The sequence below is a fragment of the Nyctereutes procyonoides genome, unplaced genomic scaffold (assembly GCF_905146905.1).
Source record: "Nyctereutes procyonoides isolate TBG_1078 unplaced genomic scaffold, NYPRO_anot_genome, whole genome shotgun sequence".
Classification (NCBI taxonomy): Eukaryota; Metazoa; Chordata; class Mammalia; order Carnivora; family Canidae; genus Nyctereutes; species Nyctereutes procyonoides.
Window position 1 is genome coordinate 3,146,327 of NW_026575030.1, and position 18,652 is coordinate 3,164,978.

The 18,652-nt window shown below is 41.0% G+C and overlaps 1 protein-coding gene across 16 annotated transcripts in view; it reads left to right on the forward strand.

Moving 5' to 3' along the window:
* Positions 1–18,652, forward strand: part of NCKAP5 (NCK associated protein 5) — a 947,559-nt gene that overhangs the window by 894,900 nt on the left and 34,007 nt on the right. The window contains exon 18 of one of the 16 annotated variants that reach the window (XM_055316287.1): positions 772–904. The exons of the other annotated variants lie outside the window; for them this stretch is intronic. Within the exon in view, the coding sequence (XP_055172262.1) occupies positions 772–904 (133 nt within the window). The remainder of the gene's footprint in view (positions 1–771; positions 905–18,652) is intronic. 16 annotated transcript variants of the gene reach the window in all.

Consider the following 18,652-nt stretch of genomic DNA (forward strand, 5'->3'; position numbering starts at 1 on the left):
AAGGACATTCTTTTATAATTCTATACACAGAATTGCAGTCCTACATGTAGTATTCTGATTCTGTGCACAAAGGGGAAACTTTATACAGCATCAACCAACCACCTCAGCAGTTCTTGACAGGGCCTTTTCACCACATCAGTGACACCTCGAGGGTCAGCCTGGGTGTGCCTGTGAGCAAGAGGGGAGACCGAGTCCCTCCCCCCATGAACTCTCAGTCGATTCAAGGATCATACAGGGTTAGAAACTGCATACTTTCCTAAAGGCTCCCGTACTTTCCAGGGATAGAAGAAAATTATACATTAGGCAAGCATTTATTCTTCTGTTCTCAAGGTTGATTTTTTTCCATACCCTCTGATACTTGAAAGCCAATGATGAGATCAGTTAAACAAATAAGCCATTAGGCTTGGAACAGCAGCTCATAATAGGCAATTGAGAAAAAGAAGACCCCATAAAGAAGTGTGCAAAATGCAGAGCCGGTAACCGTGAGGACTTCCCTGTGCCTGGGACAATGGCAGAGTGGTCAATGGCTTCATCATCACAGCCCTGTTTCTACAGCTCCGGTAATTGAGTAGACTGCGCCAGCTCCGCCTGAAACAGATCGACAGGGAAGCAGAGTTGCTCTTGGTGGTGGTAGGGGTGGGGGGGCAGCAGAAGGGAGTTCTGTGCGTGGAATGACAGCCAACTGTGAACCCACGTCCCCTCCTCATGGGTTGTTCCGCCCCATTTTTAACTTGCATGAATAATCTTAACAGTCTCGTATTGCTCATTTAGGACAAGGTTCCCAGAATGTGTGCGTACTCTGCCAGTGGTGGCAGTGATAGTGACAGTGACCTGGACTATGGAAATAATGGTTTTGGAGCTGGAAGGGGCAAGTTAGTGAAAGCAATGAAGAGCGCCACCCAAGGTAACTTACGGGAGAACCTGGACATCTGGGGCTCCCCTCTCTCCGGGAAGCCGCTGATTTTGCCTTTCACTGTACTCTGCCTCCACCCCCACCCTCGACTTCACATCTTAGCCCCACATCTCTCCTGAGATCTAATTTTCTGGTATGTACAGAAGATTGTCTATGCACATCAATTTGTTTTCTGGTATAATCTTCATGACATTTCAGTGCAGTCTGTGAGGATTTTATTTCCAAATCTGGCATCTCCCGAAAAGCCTCCAATTGAGTTATCTTGGTAATGAAGGAATGACTAGAAAGATAACTTTGTTCTTAATTACATCCTCTGGCAAGTTAAATTGTCCAGTGAGCCATGGATGGAGTCTTCCAGGCTTTTTGCTAATATCGTGCTGTGTAGCTCTGTACCTGTGAGCCAGGCCATTATGAACAGGTCGTTTATGAAGTTCAAACTCACTGTATTTTCTTTTGAATCAGAATTGGCAGTAGAAAGACCATCATCTCGAGGCATTTAAAATATGTGTATTCAGACAGCATTTCCTTCCAGCGATAGGAGGAAAGATGAACCCTTAATACAAAGTGGGACCTGGGGTCTACTTTCCTTCTAATCTACTCTGGATTGTCAGGTATATTTCATTGATGCAATGGAGAATCAATTTGTTCATACAAATTGACTTTTTTTCAAATACTAATTTAGCAATTACATGATGAAAACATGGCTTTCTTTTTTAAAAACAAGACTGATATATTGTTTTAGGGAAAACCTAGCAACCTTGTGTGTTTCCAGTTTTCCAAGAGTCTTAGCACTGTGACATATGGGGGTGAGAATAGCCTGAGCTTCCACCTTGTTGCCTGCTTCCTACAAGTCATCAGAGAAGCAGGACCCATGGTGAAATCATACATTGGCTTACCAGGAAGAAAGTGACAAACACCACTGGCACCGTAGTTAGGTGGTTGTTCCCTTTGGCTCTCTGTGGTTTGTCAGCACCTTTCTGGTGGTGGCAAAGAAAGGAGAAGGGGAGGTGATCATCACGGGACTGCCCTAAAAGGATGCCTAAGACCAAGCTAGCTCCTTGTCCACCTCTTCCCTTGAACTTAGTGTGGGTCCACAGCAACTAATTTCACCTTATTGACCTTCAGCTGCTCCATCCAAGAATGATTTCCAGGGCTCCTTCCAGCTCTAAAACCCCATTTATTTATTGAACACATATTTATTGAGAGCACCCTCTGGCCCAGCTTTCCAGCAGTGAGTAACTAGACAAAATTCCCTGCTGGAGAGGAAACAACAGCTATGATTAACTAGTAAATGTCTATCATTTGTTGAAAGAGATGAGTGCTGTGGAAAAGACAAGGTGAAGCAGGTAGGGTACAGGAGGCCAGGACTGTGGGTGTGGGGGGGTGGTTAACATTTTAAAAAGCAGTCTAAACAAGCCTGAGAAGGTGGTGTTTGAGATTGGAAAGAATAGAGGGAGTGAACCAGGAGGATATCTGGGGGGGAAGGGGGGAAGGGCATGCTCAGCAGAGGGAAGAGACAGTGTAGAAGCCTGGAGGTGGGAGCAGCAGGAGGCCAGTGTGGTTGTGGCCAGAGCAGTTTGGAAGGGGGAGGGCAGATGAGGCCAGACAAGTAAAAGGAGCTAGAGCTCATAAGGGCTCGCTTGCCATTCCGCGGACTTTGCTTCTCCTCTGATAGACATGCATGGGAGTCTTAGGATGACTTTGAGCAGAGAAGAGGCATAACCTAAGATGTTCCCAAAGGATCTCTCTGGCTATCGTGTCGTGAAGACCATAGGAGCAAGATCAGCCCAGAGGCTATTGCAGTCACCCGGGCAAGAGATGTTAGTGGCTGAAACAGGGTGGTCTTGGGGAAAGGAGTGAGCAGCACAGGCCTGTAACGCTCTCTGCAGGGAAGGAAATGCTTTGTATCTGCGCTGTCCGGTACCAGAGCCACTAGCCACATGTGGCCCATAAGCACTTCAAAGGTCGCCAGTACCAGCAAGGAACAAAACTTTTATTTTTTTAAGATTTTTTTAAATTTATTTATTTATTCAGAGAGAGAGAGAGAGAGAAGCAGAGACACAGGCAGAGGGAGAAGCAGGCTCCATGCAGGAAGCCTGACGCGGGACTCGATCCCGGTCCCCAGGATCACACCCTGGGCTGCAGGCGGCGCTAAACCGCTACACCACCAGGGCTGCCTGGAACAAAACTTTTAAATTTAATTTTCATTACTGTTTTCTTAAGAGGTCTATTCCCTTTTTTCCTCTATTTGATTATTATTTTTTTTATCTTAACTAAGTTCCATTTAAATATCCATAGCTGCATATGGCATATATAACACAGGGAGTAAGAATGGTCGGATTCCAGTTCTTTTTTTTTTTTTTATTGGAGTTCAATTTGCCAACATATAGCATAACACCCAGTGCTCATCCCATCAAGTGCCCCCCTCAGTGCCCATCACCCAGTCACCCCCACCCCCCGCCCACCTCCCTTTCCACCACCCCTTGTTCTAAGTAAAAAGACAGCACAATTGATGGATAGATTAGAGGATGAGGGTAAGGGAACTAGAGTCTAGGGTAGCTCCAAGGTTCAGGTCCCAGAAGGGACAGCATTCTGCTGACTGAAATGGAGAAGGCTGAGGTTGGAGCTGGGGGGGGGGGTGCATCTCGGACATGCTCAGTGTGAGCTGCCCATGGAGCCGGTGGAGGTACTGAGTAGGCAGTGGACCGTGGACGTCTGGAGATGTAAATTTGAGTGTCAGCACGTAGAGGGTCCACATGAGGTCAGGAGGGGAGGGAGTATTGATAGAGAGAGGACTCCATCCTCCCAAGGGGTCAGGGAGAAAAGAAAGAACCAGCAAAGGACGGAGCAGGAGCAAGCAGGACGGGAGGAGGAGAGACAGGTGGAGAAAGAAGTCAGGAATGGAGGGGGAGTTCCATGATTCCATATGTGGCTTGTTAATAAAAAGAAGGATACTGTCTTCATATTCAGTGGTCCAGTCTCTCCCTCTGGCAGTGGGTTTCCAGGGGTGGGTGGAGGGTAGGCAATGGGAGTGGGGAGGAGGGATCATCCAGAGGCAGTTTGAAAACATCTTGGATAAGAAGCTTTTGCACAGCAAAGGATACAGTCAACAAAGCTCAAAGACAACCTACAGAATGGGAGAAGATATTTGCAAATAACATATCAGATAAAGGGCTAGTTTCCAAAATCTATAAAGAACTTATTAAACTCAACACCAAAGAAACAAACAATCCAATCAAGAAATGGGCAAAAGACATGAAGAGAAATCTCACAGAGGAAGACATAGACATGGCCAACACGCACATGAGAAAATGCTCTGCATCACTTGCCATCAGGGAAATACAAATCAAAACTACAATGAGATACCACCTCACACCAGTGAGAATGGGGAAAATTAACAAGGCAGGAAACCACAAATGTTGGAGAGGATGCGGAGAAAAGGGAACCCTCTTGCACTGTTGGTGGGAATGTGAACTGGTGCAGCCACTCTGGAAAACTGTGTGGAGGTTCCTCAAAGAGTTAAACATAGACCTGCCCTACGACCCAGCAATTGCACTTCTGGGGATTTACCCCAAAGATACAGATGCAATGAAACGCCGGGACACCTGCACCCCGATGTTTCTAGCAGCAATGTCCACAATAGCCAAAGTGTGGAAGGAGCCTCGGTGTCCATCGAAAGATGAATGGATAAAGAAGCTGTGGTCTATGTATACAATGGAATATTACTCAGCCATTAGAAATGACAAATACCCACCATTTGCTTCAACGTGGATGGAACTGGAGGGTATTATGCTGAGTGAAGTAAGTCAATCGGAGAAGGACAGTGTATGTTCTCATTCATTTGGGGAATATGAATAATAGTGAAAGGGAATATAAGGGAAGGGAGAAGAAATGTGTGAGAAATATCAGAAAGGGAGACAGAACATAAAGACTCCTAACTCTGGGAAACGAACTAGGGGTGGTGGAAGGGGAGGAGGGCGGGGGGTGGGGGTGAATGGGTGACGGGCACTGAGGGGGACACTTGACGGAATGAGCACTGGGTGTTATTCTATATGTTGGTAAATTGAACACCAATAAAAATTAATTTATTAAAAAAAACATCTTGGAAAAGGAAACAAGCTAAACTCTGCCAATGAACAAGTGGGAGCATGAAAGAACGTACTTTAGGCTTCACATTTCAACATTGCTTTGTTTAACTGTGTCATGCAAAGCAATCAGGAATAAACATTAGGGGCTGGCTAGGGATCCTGGTGAACAGTGAACCTGCTCCTTTAACTTTTCTTTTTGATCTTTTTGCAAATGGAAGTGGGTCTCAGCCTGAGCTCTTTTCTCAGTATACTTACTGTGTCCATCCTGTTCCCTCTAACCAGACCTAATCCCTGTGTGAGAGAAAAGGCTCCTTGCATTCTATTGCCATAGCTTCTGAGCGAAGGGTGCTTCTTTGGATAAGAGGCTGAGGGCTAGATAGAGTAACTCTGGAAGCAGCACTGCCAGCAAGAAGCTGCTTTTTCTCTAGCCAGGCACCTGCCCTCTGCTTTTAATAGTAAACTTCTTGCCAGAGCTCAGTCATCTGCACATCCTGACCGAGCCGGCGGCTGATGACAGTGCTGCCAGGAAGAAAGAAGGTGTGCAGACAGCTGGCGTGGCTGTGGGCGCATGCTGGCTTCCAACAAACCCTAGAAAGGGGCAGGTAGGGTGGACTCAGCAGCATTAACTTTTGAAATGCTTGTAAAATTGATCTGAAAAGAAATAGAAATGATTCAGAGAAAAAGATGAAAAGGAGTACATGTGCTGTGTGTGTGGCTGAGATTTTCTTCCCTGCCAGTCACCATTTGGCCTGGCTTTCATCTCCTGCACCTGTGAAAGTGACCCCACCCTCCTTGCTTCTTTAGGGAACATGATTTTATAATAGAGGTCCCCAACCTGCAGAATGGAATTGCTGGCAGACCTGGAAGCCTTATTGGATGTTCTCCAAGATAGTTGTTCTTTCTCAACACACCCTCTCTTCCTGGGTCCTTGAAATTTCCTGCAGGTAGAGAAGGGCACTTGACAGTGGCAATCTGTTTCTCCATGGCTTGTAGGAAATGCACAGTCAGGAGCCTTTGCCTCTCACCCTGTGCCCTCCTCACCACCCCCTCCCCCAGGCCACTGCTCAGTAATTAGCTACTTGCCCTGCTAATCACAGCATGCCTGGGTGGGGAATGGGTGGGCTTCCTTTCAAACAGTCTCCTATGACCCCACATTCCCTGCTTCCTCCTGCCCACTTGCTTCTTTGAATCACACTGAATAGCCAAAAAACCCTACTATCCAAAACCCTGCCTACAGGCTCATAAAACACTCAAGTAAATACATGTCTTTTCTTTCAAGATTAGTTTCTTTAGCCTAACTTTGAAATATGTTTGAAAAGTCTAGGTTGTTAGCACAGAGTGGCAGGAGCAGGATTTAGGAGCTGGGTAGGTGGCCCAGTGGGTGAGGTTTCAGAAGCAATTTTGTGGCTTTGGATCCACAGAGCTGCCCACTCTGATTTGCCAAACTGAGCATAACAAATATTGTGTCCCTGGCCTACTCTCTCTCCCCTTCCCCTTCCACCTCTATCCCTTGCTCATGCCTTCTCCAAAGCCCCGCCTGCAGGAAAGAGGTGGGAATGTTTGGACCTTTCCTTGTCCAGAAGAAGAAAGACCCGGAGTGGCCACCTACTGCTGAGGGCTGTGCTAGAGAAAGCAATGAATCCATTTTCCCATTTTTCTCAAGGATGTAGACTTTAAGTTTACCCTTCAGTGATGTTTCTTCATGGGTGCTGTGGAGGCACATAAGAATCTTTTGTTTTTGTGGGTTTTTTTTCGATGGCTCCATGTACTCTGGCCTAATTTTCATAATCTGCCTCAGTTGAGGAATTACCATCACAGAGAGTCATTCTCATTGATGAAAATACGTCATACCCTTGAGTTCTGAAAGAGAAAAATGAAGATTAAGAACCTTTGTTCTTGCCATATTTCTTTGAAAATTTCCAAGTTAAACTGGTTAGTAGATAAGTGAAATTGGCAAAAGAATGAAAGCAAAGAAGAGAATTGACCTTAAACTAGTTCATTTTGCTTTATTCAGCACTTGCTCAGTGTCCACACCAGCATTGGACACCAGGGGTTGAGGCCAGGTTAGAGACATAGTCCTGCTACCTGGGTGCTTCCAATCAGACCTACACTGGAGGCTCCATCTGAGCGAGGAGATAATCAGGTACCCTACACAGTTGTGTTCTATTGCCCAAGGCCATACTGTGGGCTTCACAGAGGAAGGAAGCAGAATTGATACTTCTTTTTAGTTTTCCTAAATCTTCTTTTCCTCCAAAGTAAAGCCCACTGGGGTCTCTAGATCACACTTTGGAGCTCACTTTCAAGAGCACCCCCTCCTTCCTTGAGCCCCATACCTCAAAATGTAATGATTGGGTCAAATAATTATAACTTCAGAACCAGGGTCCCACAACCACCTGGTAATGCTCACCTAATCAAGCCCCAATTTCCTGAACCAGAAGTACATTTTCTTCCTTTGAAGGTGATTACATTCAACAAATTACAAAGAGGGAGGGCCATTGAGTTAAAAACAATTGGTTTTGCAGTAATTAGAAAAACACAAGGAAATGATGACTGTGGAACAATATTAAAAGGGACCCTGAAGGGTAACAGCTCTAGCTCCTGGTTAATTCCTCAGCTTGAATATTTAGAGATTCACAACTAATTATGCAGAGATGATGAATTTTTAAAACACTGCCACCCGGCCTTCCCAAGGCCAAGGACTTTGGCTATTAATAGAGCAATCAGATTTTGCTATTTTATAGAAAATTCACACAAAGTTGCATCTATTTTAAAGCATTCATCTGGCATATGACTTAAAGATGACAAATCTCTGTAATGTGCAAAATCAGCATTAGGTTAAACGAAATCCAAACTCATTATAATCACTCCCAAGTTCCCCCAGAGAAATCTGTTTAAAATGGACACTCCAGGTAAGAGTTATCCTTGGTCCTTCCTGAAACTTCACTCTTATTAGGTCATTTTAAAGATTTGCTTTATTTTTGACAAGCTCATCTCAACTCAAGGTAAATGGACATAGGCAATAAAACACAGGGGATTCATCTCCAAGCAATAAACTGTCTCGGGTGACAAATGAAAAGTACTGACCATGACAAGCAGGCTGCTGAGACCCTTCATGGTAACCAGGGTCTCAAGTTTCTCTTTGTCTCCACCATGAGAAAACCCACAGCCCTTTAAGCTATTCGGATAGGATTTGCACTATGCTGAGATTTGGGGGTTTCAGTGGGGAGAAGTGTCACGCACAATAATTAAACAAAACAAACAAAAAGCCCACTGGCTTCTGAAAGACACGTGGTCATAAGGTAAGCATCAGAAAAAAAACCCCACCGTGTCTCCAGACAGGCTTGAAAAGGGAGGCTGCGATGTGACCTGCATTTAATTATTTAAGCTGCATATTGTGAGGCCCTTAAGAAAGCAAATGTCATGATGGACAGAATGAGTTTACCCTCCTGTCGAAAGAGCAGTGTGCCGTGGCGAGGCCGTCGCTCAATTAAATTGGACTGCGGGATATAGAGGGGAGGGAGGCGAAGTCTGGGACCCTAATGAGACATTTTGGAAGGAAGAGATGCCCCCCAGAGTTTGTCACTCTTTGATGGACATTCTCCCCCCATCATTACCATGGCACCCCCAGCGCTACCCTCTCAAGTTTGAATGTGGGGTAGCCTGAAACATTTAAACCCGAGCCAGCAAAGTAGGATTTCAAAGTAAAAAACAAATCCCTGGTTGTCATGGCATATGCAGGGGGAGCAAATAATACCTAATGCTGTGCAAATTAGCCATCTTTGGCTGCCTGGGCAAAGAAAGAAAGCTGGGCAAAGGATCCAAAACTAAATATTTAAGCAGTGAATTGGAGGACGTGTCATTTGGGAAACTGTGTGCCCTCTCAGCCTCATGCAGGTGGGGAGAAAGGAGGACTGCTTACTAGTCCTCTGAGACAGCCCCATGAGTGTGTCTAAGGATGACTTTTTCATAGAGGTTGCCCATAATCCAAATAATACCTTGAGTGTTCACACAGGATTTTGTGGGCCACCGGCTCTCGAACAGGATGGTTGTGAACCAGGAGACATTTGGCAATCTCTGGAGACATTTGGAGTTTTCATACTCAGAGGTGGGTGGTCTCTTATATGGGATGTGGAGCCCGTGGTGCACAGGGCAGCCCCCCAAAACAAAGCATTATCCCGCACAAAATGTCAACAATACTGAGAAGCCAAGAGAAGATTACTCTTTAGGCATCAGAAATGTTCATTGAGAGGGACAAGCTGTCAAATATTTGTGCCAAGATATGACAGCTGCCAAATCCCCCTGCCTGCCCAGCAGGAACCCCAGGCCCGGCCCAGCACCTAATTGGGTGGTTAAGATGCCCTTCCTCCAAGGGGCTTTGAAAAGGAAGTTCATGCTTCCGTCTGGGACTTTCACACTTGGCTGTTGATCCTGTTCCCAGCGCCTTTGTCAGAGCGTGTTAGGGAGACACCGACTGCTGAAAATGGTAACACAGAGCACAGATTATTTGAGGCTGCTACACATTAAATCTCTTATTAGTATTTCATTTCTGTCTCTCTTGGAGAACATGTGCCCTGAGGAGGCGGAAATCCTTTACAGACTTGAAAGTAACCGGAGGACAGTTAATCCTCACACTGTGCTAGTGAATTAGGTAAATTGCAATTAGATGAAAAATAAAGAAAAAACATAGTCAACAGGTGTCTGGGTTTCCTTGGGGACCTTAGAGTTTCTTTTTTGGCTAAAAAGTGCATAGTGACATTTGGAAAGGGCCTTTTGCCAGAACTCTTCCCTCTGAATGGTTAAGACTCAGAAGATTAACATAAATCTCCAGATTAAAAATGCTGGGGTCAATAGAAGAAGCCCTGTTGAATAAAAGGGGTAAGAAAGAAAAAGAAGGGTCTTAGTGTTCAGAAGTAGCTCCTTCTAGAAGTAATTATTATAGTGCGCAAAACAAGAATGCAGCGTGCAAACCTTTGAAGTAGGAGGGAAAGGAAATGGATATATTTTAATTATTTAGAGTGCTCTGTTCTCAAACTTAAAGGATAAATAAAGGAATCATTTCTCAGATTCTCCCATCCCAACTACCCCTCCTCAACCAGCCAAAAACCTAGAAACATATACATATCATACAACGAAGCAGATGAGCTCAGGAAAAACAAAAACGAACAGGGTTCCTCCCTAAACAGCAATCAGGAGTTTTGCCAAGAAAAAAATGTCAACCATCATGTAGTGAATCACACAACTGGCTGCTCTATGGACCTCTTGGAACCTAAAAACCAAAAGCTATGGTCGTTTGGCTGGCAGTATTGGACATGCCCACAATCAGGAGTCAGGACACCCGGGTTCTAGGTCAGGCTCTGCAAATAGACGTTGTGATCTTGGATGAATAGTGCTGACCTTTCTGAGCCTTGATTCCACATGCCACATGATGCTACCTTGCCTGTCTCTCCCAGAGTAGTTCAGATGTGATATTAGATATCACAAGCTGTCTACAGAGTGCAAAATAAATAGGAGCAATATTATGTTAAATGGGTTGAAAGAAAGAGCAATTCCTGGAATGTAAGGTTGAGGATATCAGAACCTTGCAAACCTCAGGCCAAAATAATGGGAAGCTAAAGCCTCAGAAAGGTAAACCTCTCTCATAAATTAGCCAACATTATACAGTTTCATTAAGGGAAATATCGTATTATCTTTATCTGTTGTTAAAATTCAGTCGAAGTGAAAAAGAGGTGATTTAAACTTCCCTGAAACCAGCCAAGCAGCATTCTCCTTCCTTATTATTTATTTCCACAATAAGTAGCAATATCCCAAGCTATCACTCAGCATCATTGTTTTCAGATTCAATTACATGGGACTCAGAAATATGGTGAGGCTAGATCAGGTGGGAGAAAGTCCCATTTTTAATTAGACCAGGAATTTTATTATAAATGAATAAATCAGCCCACTCTTTAAGGAATTTAATTAGAAAAGGAGACAGCATCCTTACCATAGTATTGGCCAAGCTCGCTCTCCATTTTGTGCAGGCAGAGAAGTCTGGTGGTTGGCTTCCAGCTTCCCTATTTATGAGCTCCCAAAAGCATCTTAAAGACTATTTTCTTCCACTCTTGTCCTTGTCACTTTTTTTTTCCTTTTTTTAGATTTTATTTTCTCGTAAGAGAGAGAGAGAGGCAGAGACACAGGCAGAGGGAGAAGCAGGCTCCATGCAGGGAGCCCAACGTGGGACTCGATCCCGGGTCTCCAGGATCACACCCTGGGCCGAAGGTGGTGCTAAACCACTAAGCCACCCGGGCTGCCCCTGTCCTTGTCACTTTTTAAAAAAAAAATCTTTCCTTTATCTTGATTTGTTTGGCCTATCCTGTGCTATCCTGTCATTTTGACCCTTTTCATCCTAGGATGTTCCTTCTCCCAAAAATAATCAGGTACCTTCTAGAGCTTCGGATTTAATAGAAGGAAAATCTATAGGATCAGTATGTTTAGGGAAGGCCCAATGTTGTGCTGACATTATTCACTGTACCACGTGGCCATGAAATCTCTGAGAGGTGTGAAAAGACCCAGCTACTCAAAGCAAGCAGGTGTCTTCTTGGACCATAACTTACTTACTGATCCGGAGCAAGCATCTCCCTTCCCTCTTTCAGACTCTGTTGAGCTAGGTATCTTCTGATCCCACCCTCCTACCCTTCCCAATGTTCTATCACTGTGCACAAATGCCGCAGTCTCTTGGTCGTCAAGCTTCATGCTTCACATCAAGTCTCTGCTATTTGGAGAAGTTCTTGCAGTTTCCCTCAGGTACATTTTTCAAAATTTGGTCTTATTGTTTTGATCACAAAAGTCCCTGCCCAATCTCTGTGCCTCTAGCCCCATTCAAAGTAACCATTTTTTATTGGTTTCTTGTTTATTCCCCTTAGTCTTTGTGCACACCAAACAAATGCAGGTAAATATTTCATATTCAGAAGGAAGTGGACTATACTGTTCAGCATCCTGTTTGATTTTGTTTTCTTCCATCTAACAATATATCCTGGAGACCATTCCATGTCAGTACATAAAAATCTTCTATGTTCTTCTGCACAGCTATCTTGTGTGGCTGTGCCATAATTAGTTTAACCCTCTATGGAGTAGATTCCCAAATAGGACTGTTGAGTCAAAAGTGATTGTATCCTCAGGGGAGTTGTGCTGTTTTCACATCCACCTGCAGTGATTGATGTGCCTGGTCCCCCAAAGCCTCACCTGTAAATTCAAGGTCAAGCTTTTGTGTCCTGTCAGTCTTACATACGAGAAATGATTTTCCAGTGTGGTCTGAATTTGATGTATCTCATTAAGAATGAGGTCGAAAGCTTTTGTTTAAATCTATTAAAATGTCATTTGTATTTCTATCTTTGTAAATCATCTGCTTGTGACCTTTGCTCAGTTTTCTGTTGAGTTGTTAGCCTTTTTTCATCTCAATTTCTAAGTGCTTTTTAAAGTTTAGGGGTATTATTCCTTTGTTTATGATATAAACTAAATTTTCTGTTTTTCATTTGCTTGTGACATTACATGCAATGTCCTCTGAATGTAGAAGATTTTACTTTCATATGGTCAAACTCATAAATCTTTTGTTTTGTGACAAATCCTTTCTGACTGCAAAGTTATGGGGAAAAAATAATCCTCATATTTCCTCTTGAACCCGTACAATTTGGGATTTTGTCCTCACATATGGATCTAACTTCTTAGTTTGATTATTCAGTTGTTCTAAGTCAGTCTTATTTTAAAGGAATAATTTAGCAAAGAAAAAATTGATCAGTTTCTTTTATGACCATCTGTGAGGGAGACAATTTGGTAACTGGATTAAACAAAGAGATCCCATTACTTCCACTACAGTGATTTAACTAGCCAGCCTAAGCCTATCATCCCCATATTCTAGAGTTTGCTATGTTGGTCATTTCACCATCAGGCCAAATTAATGAGAAAGGATCATATAGGACCCATTGCAGAAAAAGGAATGTTTGTTTTCAAGAGCCTTCTGGGTGATTCGTAGAGCACACTGTTTATTACTGACTAATCTTTGAAGTACTTATATTGCCAGTCTGAATGTATGCAAGAGAAGGAAGTTAAATGTGCAAGAGAAGAACCTTAGGCCAATAAGGCAGTGAAATATCTCCTTTGTCTATGATTATGGGTAGAGTCGGTACTTGTTAGAAACTTACCATGAATTATCACTAAGTTAAGTGCTGTAAGGAATAGAGAAGAAGCATGAGACATGGTCCTTCCCACAGGGAGCTTTGAGTCTACTTGTAGAGAGAACTTAGAAACTTGACATATACATGTCCTTATGTTCATAGCACCATTCAATAGCTAACATATGGAAATAACCCAATGTCCATTGATTGATGCATGGATAAGAAAGATGTGGTATTAATATACAGTGGAATATGACTCAGGCATAAAAAAGAATGAGATCGGGATCCCTGGGTGGCGCAGCGGTTTGGTGCCTGCCTTTGGCCCAGGGCGCGGTCCTGGAGACCCGGGATCGAATCCCACATCGGGCTTCCGGTGCATGGAGCCTGCTTCTCCCTCTGCCTGTGTCTCTGCCTCTCTCTCTCTCTGTGACTATCATAAATAAATAAAAATTAAAAAAAATTTAAAAAAAGAAGTATTTAAAAAAAAAAAAAAGAATGAGATCTTTCCATTTGTGACAACATGGATGGACCTAGAGGGTATCATGCAAAGTGAAATAAGTTAGAGAAAGACAAATACCATATGATTTCATCTATATATGGAATCTAAAAAAAAACAAATCAACCAACCAACCACACACACACACACACAACAGTCTCAGATACAGGAAACAAACTGTCAGTTACCAGAATGATTAGGAGTTGGAAGGTAAGTGAGATAGGTGAACGGAATTAAAAGATACAAACTTCCAGTTGTAAAATAAGTCATGGGGGTGCAACAACACGTATCATGAGCATCATTTAGCAATGCATAAAAATATTGAATCAGTATGTTGTACACCTGAAACTTATAAGATCTTGTGTGAAAATTACACTTTACTTTGAAAAAAAATCCACTAACAAAACCAGCTTCATTGAACTAAGTTCCCAAAAGGATGGTACCAAGACTCCTACCTCTACCCATGACTGCCTGTCCCCATAACTCCTCCTGTATGACCTTACATCATGATCTATCATAGGGTCTTATTTTCCCATGTCAAATGAAGACTTATGTTCCCATTGCAAGTGGAGTAGATCATTTCAAAGTCAGAACTCTAGATGTAGGCCTATAGGCTTATATTCCTCCTCTGTGATTACATGGTACTCTAGTCTCCCATGACCATCAAATTGCTATTATCTGTTTCCCCTACTTGTTTCTTAATGGCAGGAATTATGACCTTTTATATTGAATCTCTAGCACATGGCAAGAGTTTACTGAATGCTTATTGAAGGGCTGGGTAACTAAATGGTCTAGGTGTTTGAAATTGAGTGCCAACAGGTAACCAAAGAAAGGAATAAAGTATCAAGATGTCTTCTAGGGTGAGCCTTGAAGACTCAAATTTGAGTGGGCATAAAGGAGAAGAGAATTTCTCCTATGGACAAGTGAATGAATTGGGGAATAAAGGGAATGAAGAGGGCAGTTACTTGCAGTGACTGCCAGCCTTCCCCCTCAGCAGTTAGCAGAACAGAAGGACATATGGTTTTATGAGAGTAATTTATAATATAAAGGTGGTGCCAACTGGCAGTGGTTGTGATCTATGTGTGCCAGTGAGTTTGAAAGGTGAGCAGAGGACCAGCACAGAACACAGATGATGAACAGGCTTGCATTTGCAGTTGCTCTTCCCAGAATCTGACCTTAAATTTGACTCCGTCCTATAGCCTTTGCTGAAAACCAACAGACAAAAAACTTGCCACTCTCTCTTTCTGCTTCTTCTCCTCATTTCTAGTAACCTAGAGATTTTGTGTTGGAAGAGAATTTCTAAGTTCTCTTGTCTATCTTCTCTCTCACTGGAATGTAAATTCCATTAGGGCAGAGAGTTTTATTTTGTGCCATAGGCTCATAATTCCTGGCATTTAATGGATATTTATTTGATGAATGAGTGAATGAATGAACAAATGAATGAATGAACCTTCCCCATCCTCTCCTTATTTAGCCTCTGCTTGGATTCCCCCATTGGTAGATAATCTGGGTATGCATCATTTCACTATTCTATTGGAAAAAAACTCAAATTGTTAAAACTCTTTTTTTTAAAGTTGTATTTATTATTCACGAGAGACACAGACTGAGAGAGAGAGAGAGGCAGAGACATAGGTAGAGGGAGAAACAGGCTTCTCACAGGGAGCCCAATGCAGGACTCGATCCCAGATCCCAGGATCATGACCTGAGCCAAAGGCAGGCGCCCAACTGCTGAGCCACCCAGACGTCCCTAAAACTCTTTTTTAACTGAGTTTTTCTATACCATACACTGGTGAGGGAAGAGGAGAGAAGAATCTATCATTTGGGTTGTACAGTATTACATAGGTGGGGGAATGGATTGTGGATAAAGACCACACTCCACATTCAGGAAAACAACATAAAATCCAAAATTCTCTTTGATATATAATTTAGCATTTGCTGAGATAGTGAATGAAAGGATGAATGAATGCATGAATGAAGAAATGCATAGATCAACAGGATATAGTAGAAAATGTTCATGAATTCTTTAGAGTCAAAAAAATTTAAATTACTATTCATTGATGGTATCACTGAGTTTCTCTGAGCCTCAGTTTTTCATCAATAATAATAATAATAATAATAATAATACCTAATTGCAGGATTTTAATGAGACAGTATATGCAGCATACCTTTTGGAAAGGTGTCCTTTCAATAGAGGCTATTGTTATTATTATAAATTAATTTACTAAGGAAGACTCAGTGAGGTGTAGCTCTGGTGTGGAGCAGTGAGAGAAAACTGGAAGGTGATCAACTAGATACTTTCCTTGTTCCTAAAATGTAATAATGGAAGGTTTTCAGAGAGAGAAGGAAAGCACATAGTGGGACAAGGGGTCCTTATTCTAGAACCTCCTGGATTCATCCCTTTATTACTGAACAGCACTCGTGTTTCTGGACATTCAAGCAACACAAGGACTGAATATTTTGTTTTGTTCACTGTTACATAACCAGTGCCTAGAATAGTGCCTAGCACACACATTTGATTCATTTGTCAAATGAATGAAATGCATTCATCCTGAAATAAGTCATTCTCTTCACTAAAAACTCAAAGCATAAATGAACAGATTTTCTGGTACCTTTCTCAAAAGGAAAAAAAATAAAGCTTAAAAAAATTATCATTTCAGTGACATAAAATGTCTCTTTAGTTCTTCTTGGAGTGCAAAGTTCACATACATAATACAGCTAAATTACAAATGTTATTCAGTATAATGCCAGTCGGATCATAAGATGAACGAAATTATGGCTAAAACAGCATTTTAAGCTCTGCGTTTGTTGAAGAAGAAAAAGCAAAATGAGTTTAATTCCTTGGTCCCAGAGTGAGATGATATTTAGCCTGGATAATACTCCTGGATTTACAACTAACTTTGTTAAATTATACTTTTCCCTTTTTTCCCATTCTTTAAATTGACTGCTAAAATGTGCCATGCTGCTGAAAATTATTCTTGAAAGGAAACTTGATAATGATTTGGAGGCGGGATGACTGTTCTATCTTTTCCAAACACTCTACCTTGAGTCTAAAAACATCTGTTTCTAGAACTTAAGGGGAGGTTTCTAGAATTTAAAGGGGAGGTTGATAGGAGAATCGCTGAAAAGCATGCATGCTTCTAGAAGAAAGAATCTCTAATCAGTGTTGAATTGAAGTGATAATTATAGGCATTCTTGTCTTATTCCTGGTTTTTAAAGGAATTAATTCCAGTGTTTCACCATTTAGGATGATGATGTTCATTGTAACTTTTTATTGTTGTTTTTATTTTTTGGTAGATTCATTTTATTAGGTTAGAGACATTTTCTTTTAATCTAGTTAACTAAGAATGATTTTTTTATTTAATCATGCATTCATGTTGATTTTTTTAAATCATAAACTATATATGCATCTATTTGGATGATCATATGGTTTTTACCTTTAATCTCTTAATGAAGTAAAAGATATTTATATATTTTAATAATTAATCCAGCCTTACATCCTTAGGATAAACCTAATCTAGCTATAATATAATATATTTTGTATATTGATAAATTTAGATAGCTGATATTTTGCCAAATATTTCTACCATCTATATTTATGTATTAACCCATTAATATACTTATTTTATATATTATTAATTAATTTTACTAAATGGGTTAAAATGACTCAGTGATGTTATTTTTTTATGCTTTATCTTGTACTTTTTTGTACTTTACTACTAAAATAATACTGGTTTCATAAAACGAGCAGGGAATATTCCCTCTTTTCCTGTTTGTTTGTTTTTAAGAAGTTGTTAGAATGACCTAATCTTTTAGTAAGTGTGAGAAAACCTACTTATATCTGGACCTGATATAGTCTTTGTGGAAAGTTTATTAATGATGGCTCAATTTCATTAATAGTATAAAACTTTTCAGGCTTTCTGTTTCATCTTCTGTCAGTTCTGATAAATAATATAAATTTTTATAGGACTATGGACCTTTGGTCTAAGTTTCCATGCTTATTGGCATATGCCAGTTGATTGATTTTGCTTATTACCTATTTAATTCTTACTATATATATAGTTATATCCCCTTTTATTACTAATATTAATTATTTAACCTTTCTCCTTGTTCAAATCAAACGTGCCAGTGGTTTGTCAATCTTGTAAGTCTTATCAAGAACTAATTTTAACTTTGCTAAACCTACAACTTTTAATTCCTATTTTATTGATTTCTACTCTTATTTTTTATCATCTCTTTCTTTCATATTTGGTTATATCCTTTATTCTTCTAATTATTTCACAAGAACACATAGCTTTTACTTATATTTTATGTTTCTGTGGGATTTTTTTCTCTTCTTTTTTGTGATCAAATGTTTTTGGTTTGGGGAGGATTTTTTTCTTTTTTTTTTTTTTAACATTTTCTTTTCTCTTTTATACCACTGTTTCTCTCTTTTAGTTTAGATATTATGGAATGAATGTCTATAGAAAACCCTAAAGAATTTACAGAAAAACTATTAGAAATAACAGGAAAGTTTTGCAAGGTGACTAGACACATTTCGATGTAAATGTCAGAATCACCTTGAAAAAGAATTTGGCATTGTCTCTTAAGGATGATTGTTTTTTATGCTCCTTTACCCACTGACTTCACTCCTGGAAACATGCCTTTGAGATCATCTATCACACGGCCATCAGGAAGGTTATACTAAACTATCCACAGCAGTGTGTAAGTGTAAAAACATCTGGAAACTTCCAGAATGTTCATTGACAGGTTAATGGAAAATTAAGTTGTGATATATTCACTCAGTAAAATATTATCCAACAGTACAAAGAAAAGAACCACAGCTAAAAGCAATTCTATGGAATTATCATAGTAACATAACTAATTAATAAAGCAAGTCTCACAGAAACAAATGTAGTATGATACCCTCTTTATTTTTTTTTAAACACGGTTTTATTTTTTTATTTTTTTTTAAATTTATTTATTTATTTATGATATTCATACACACACAGAGAGAGAGAGAGACAGA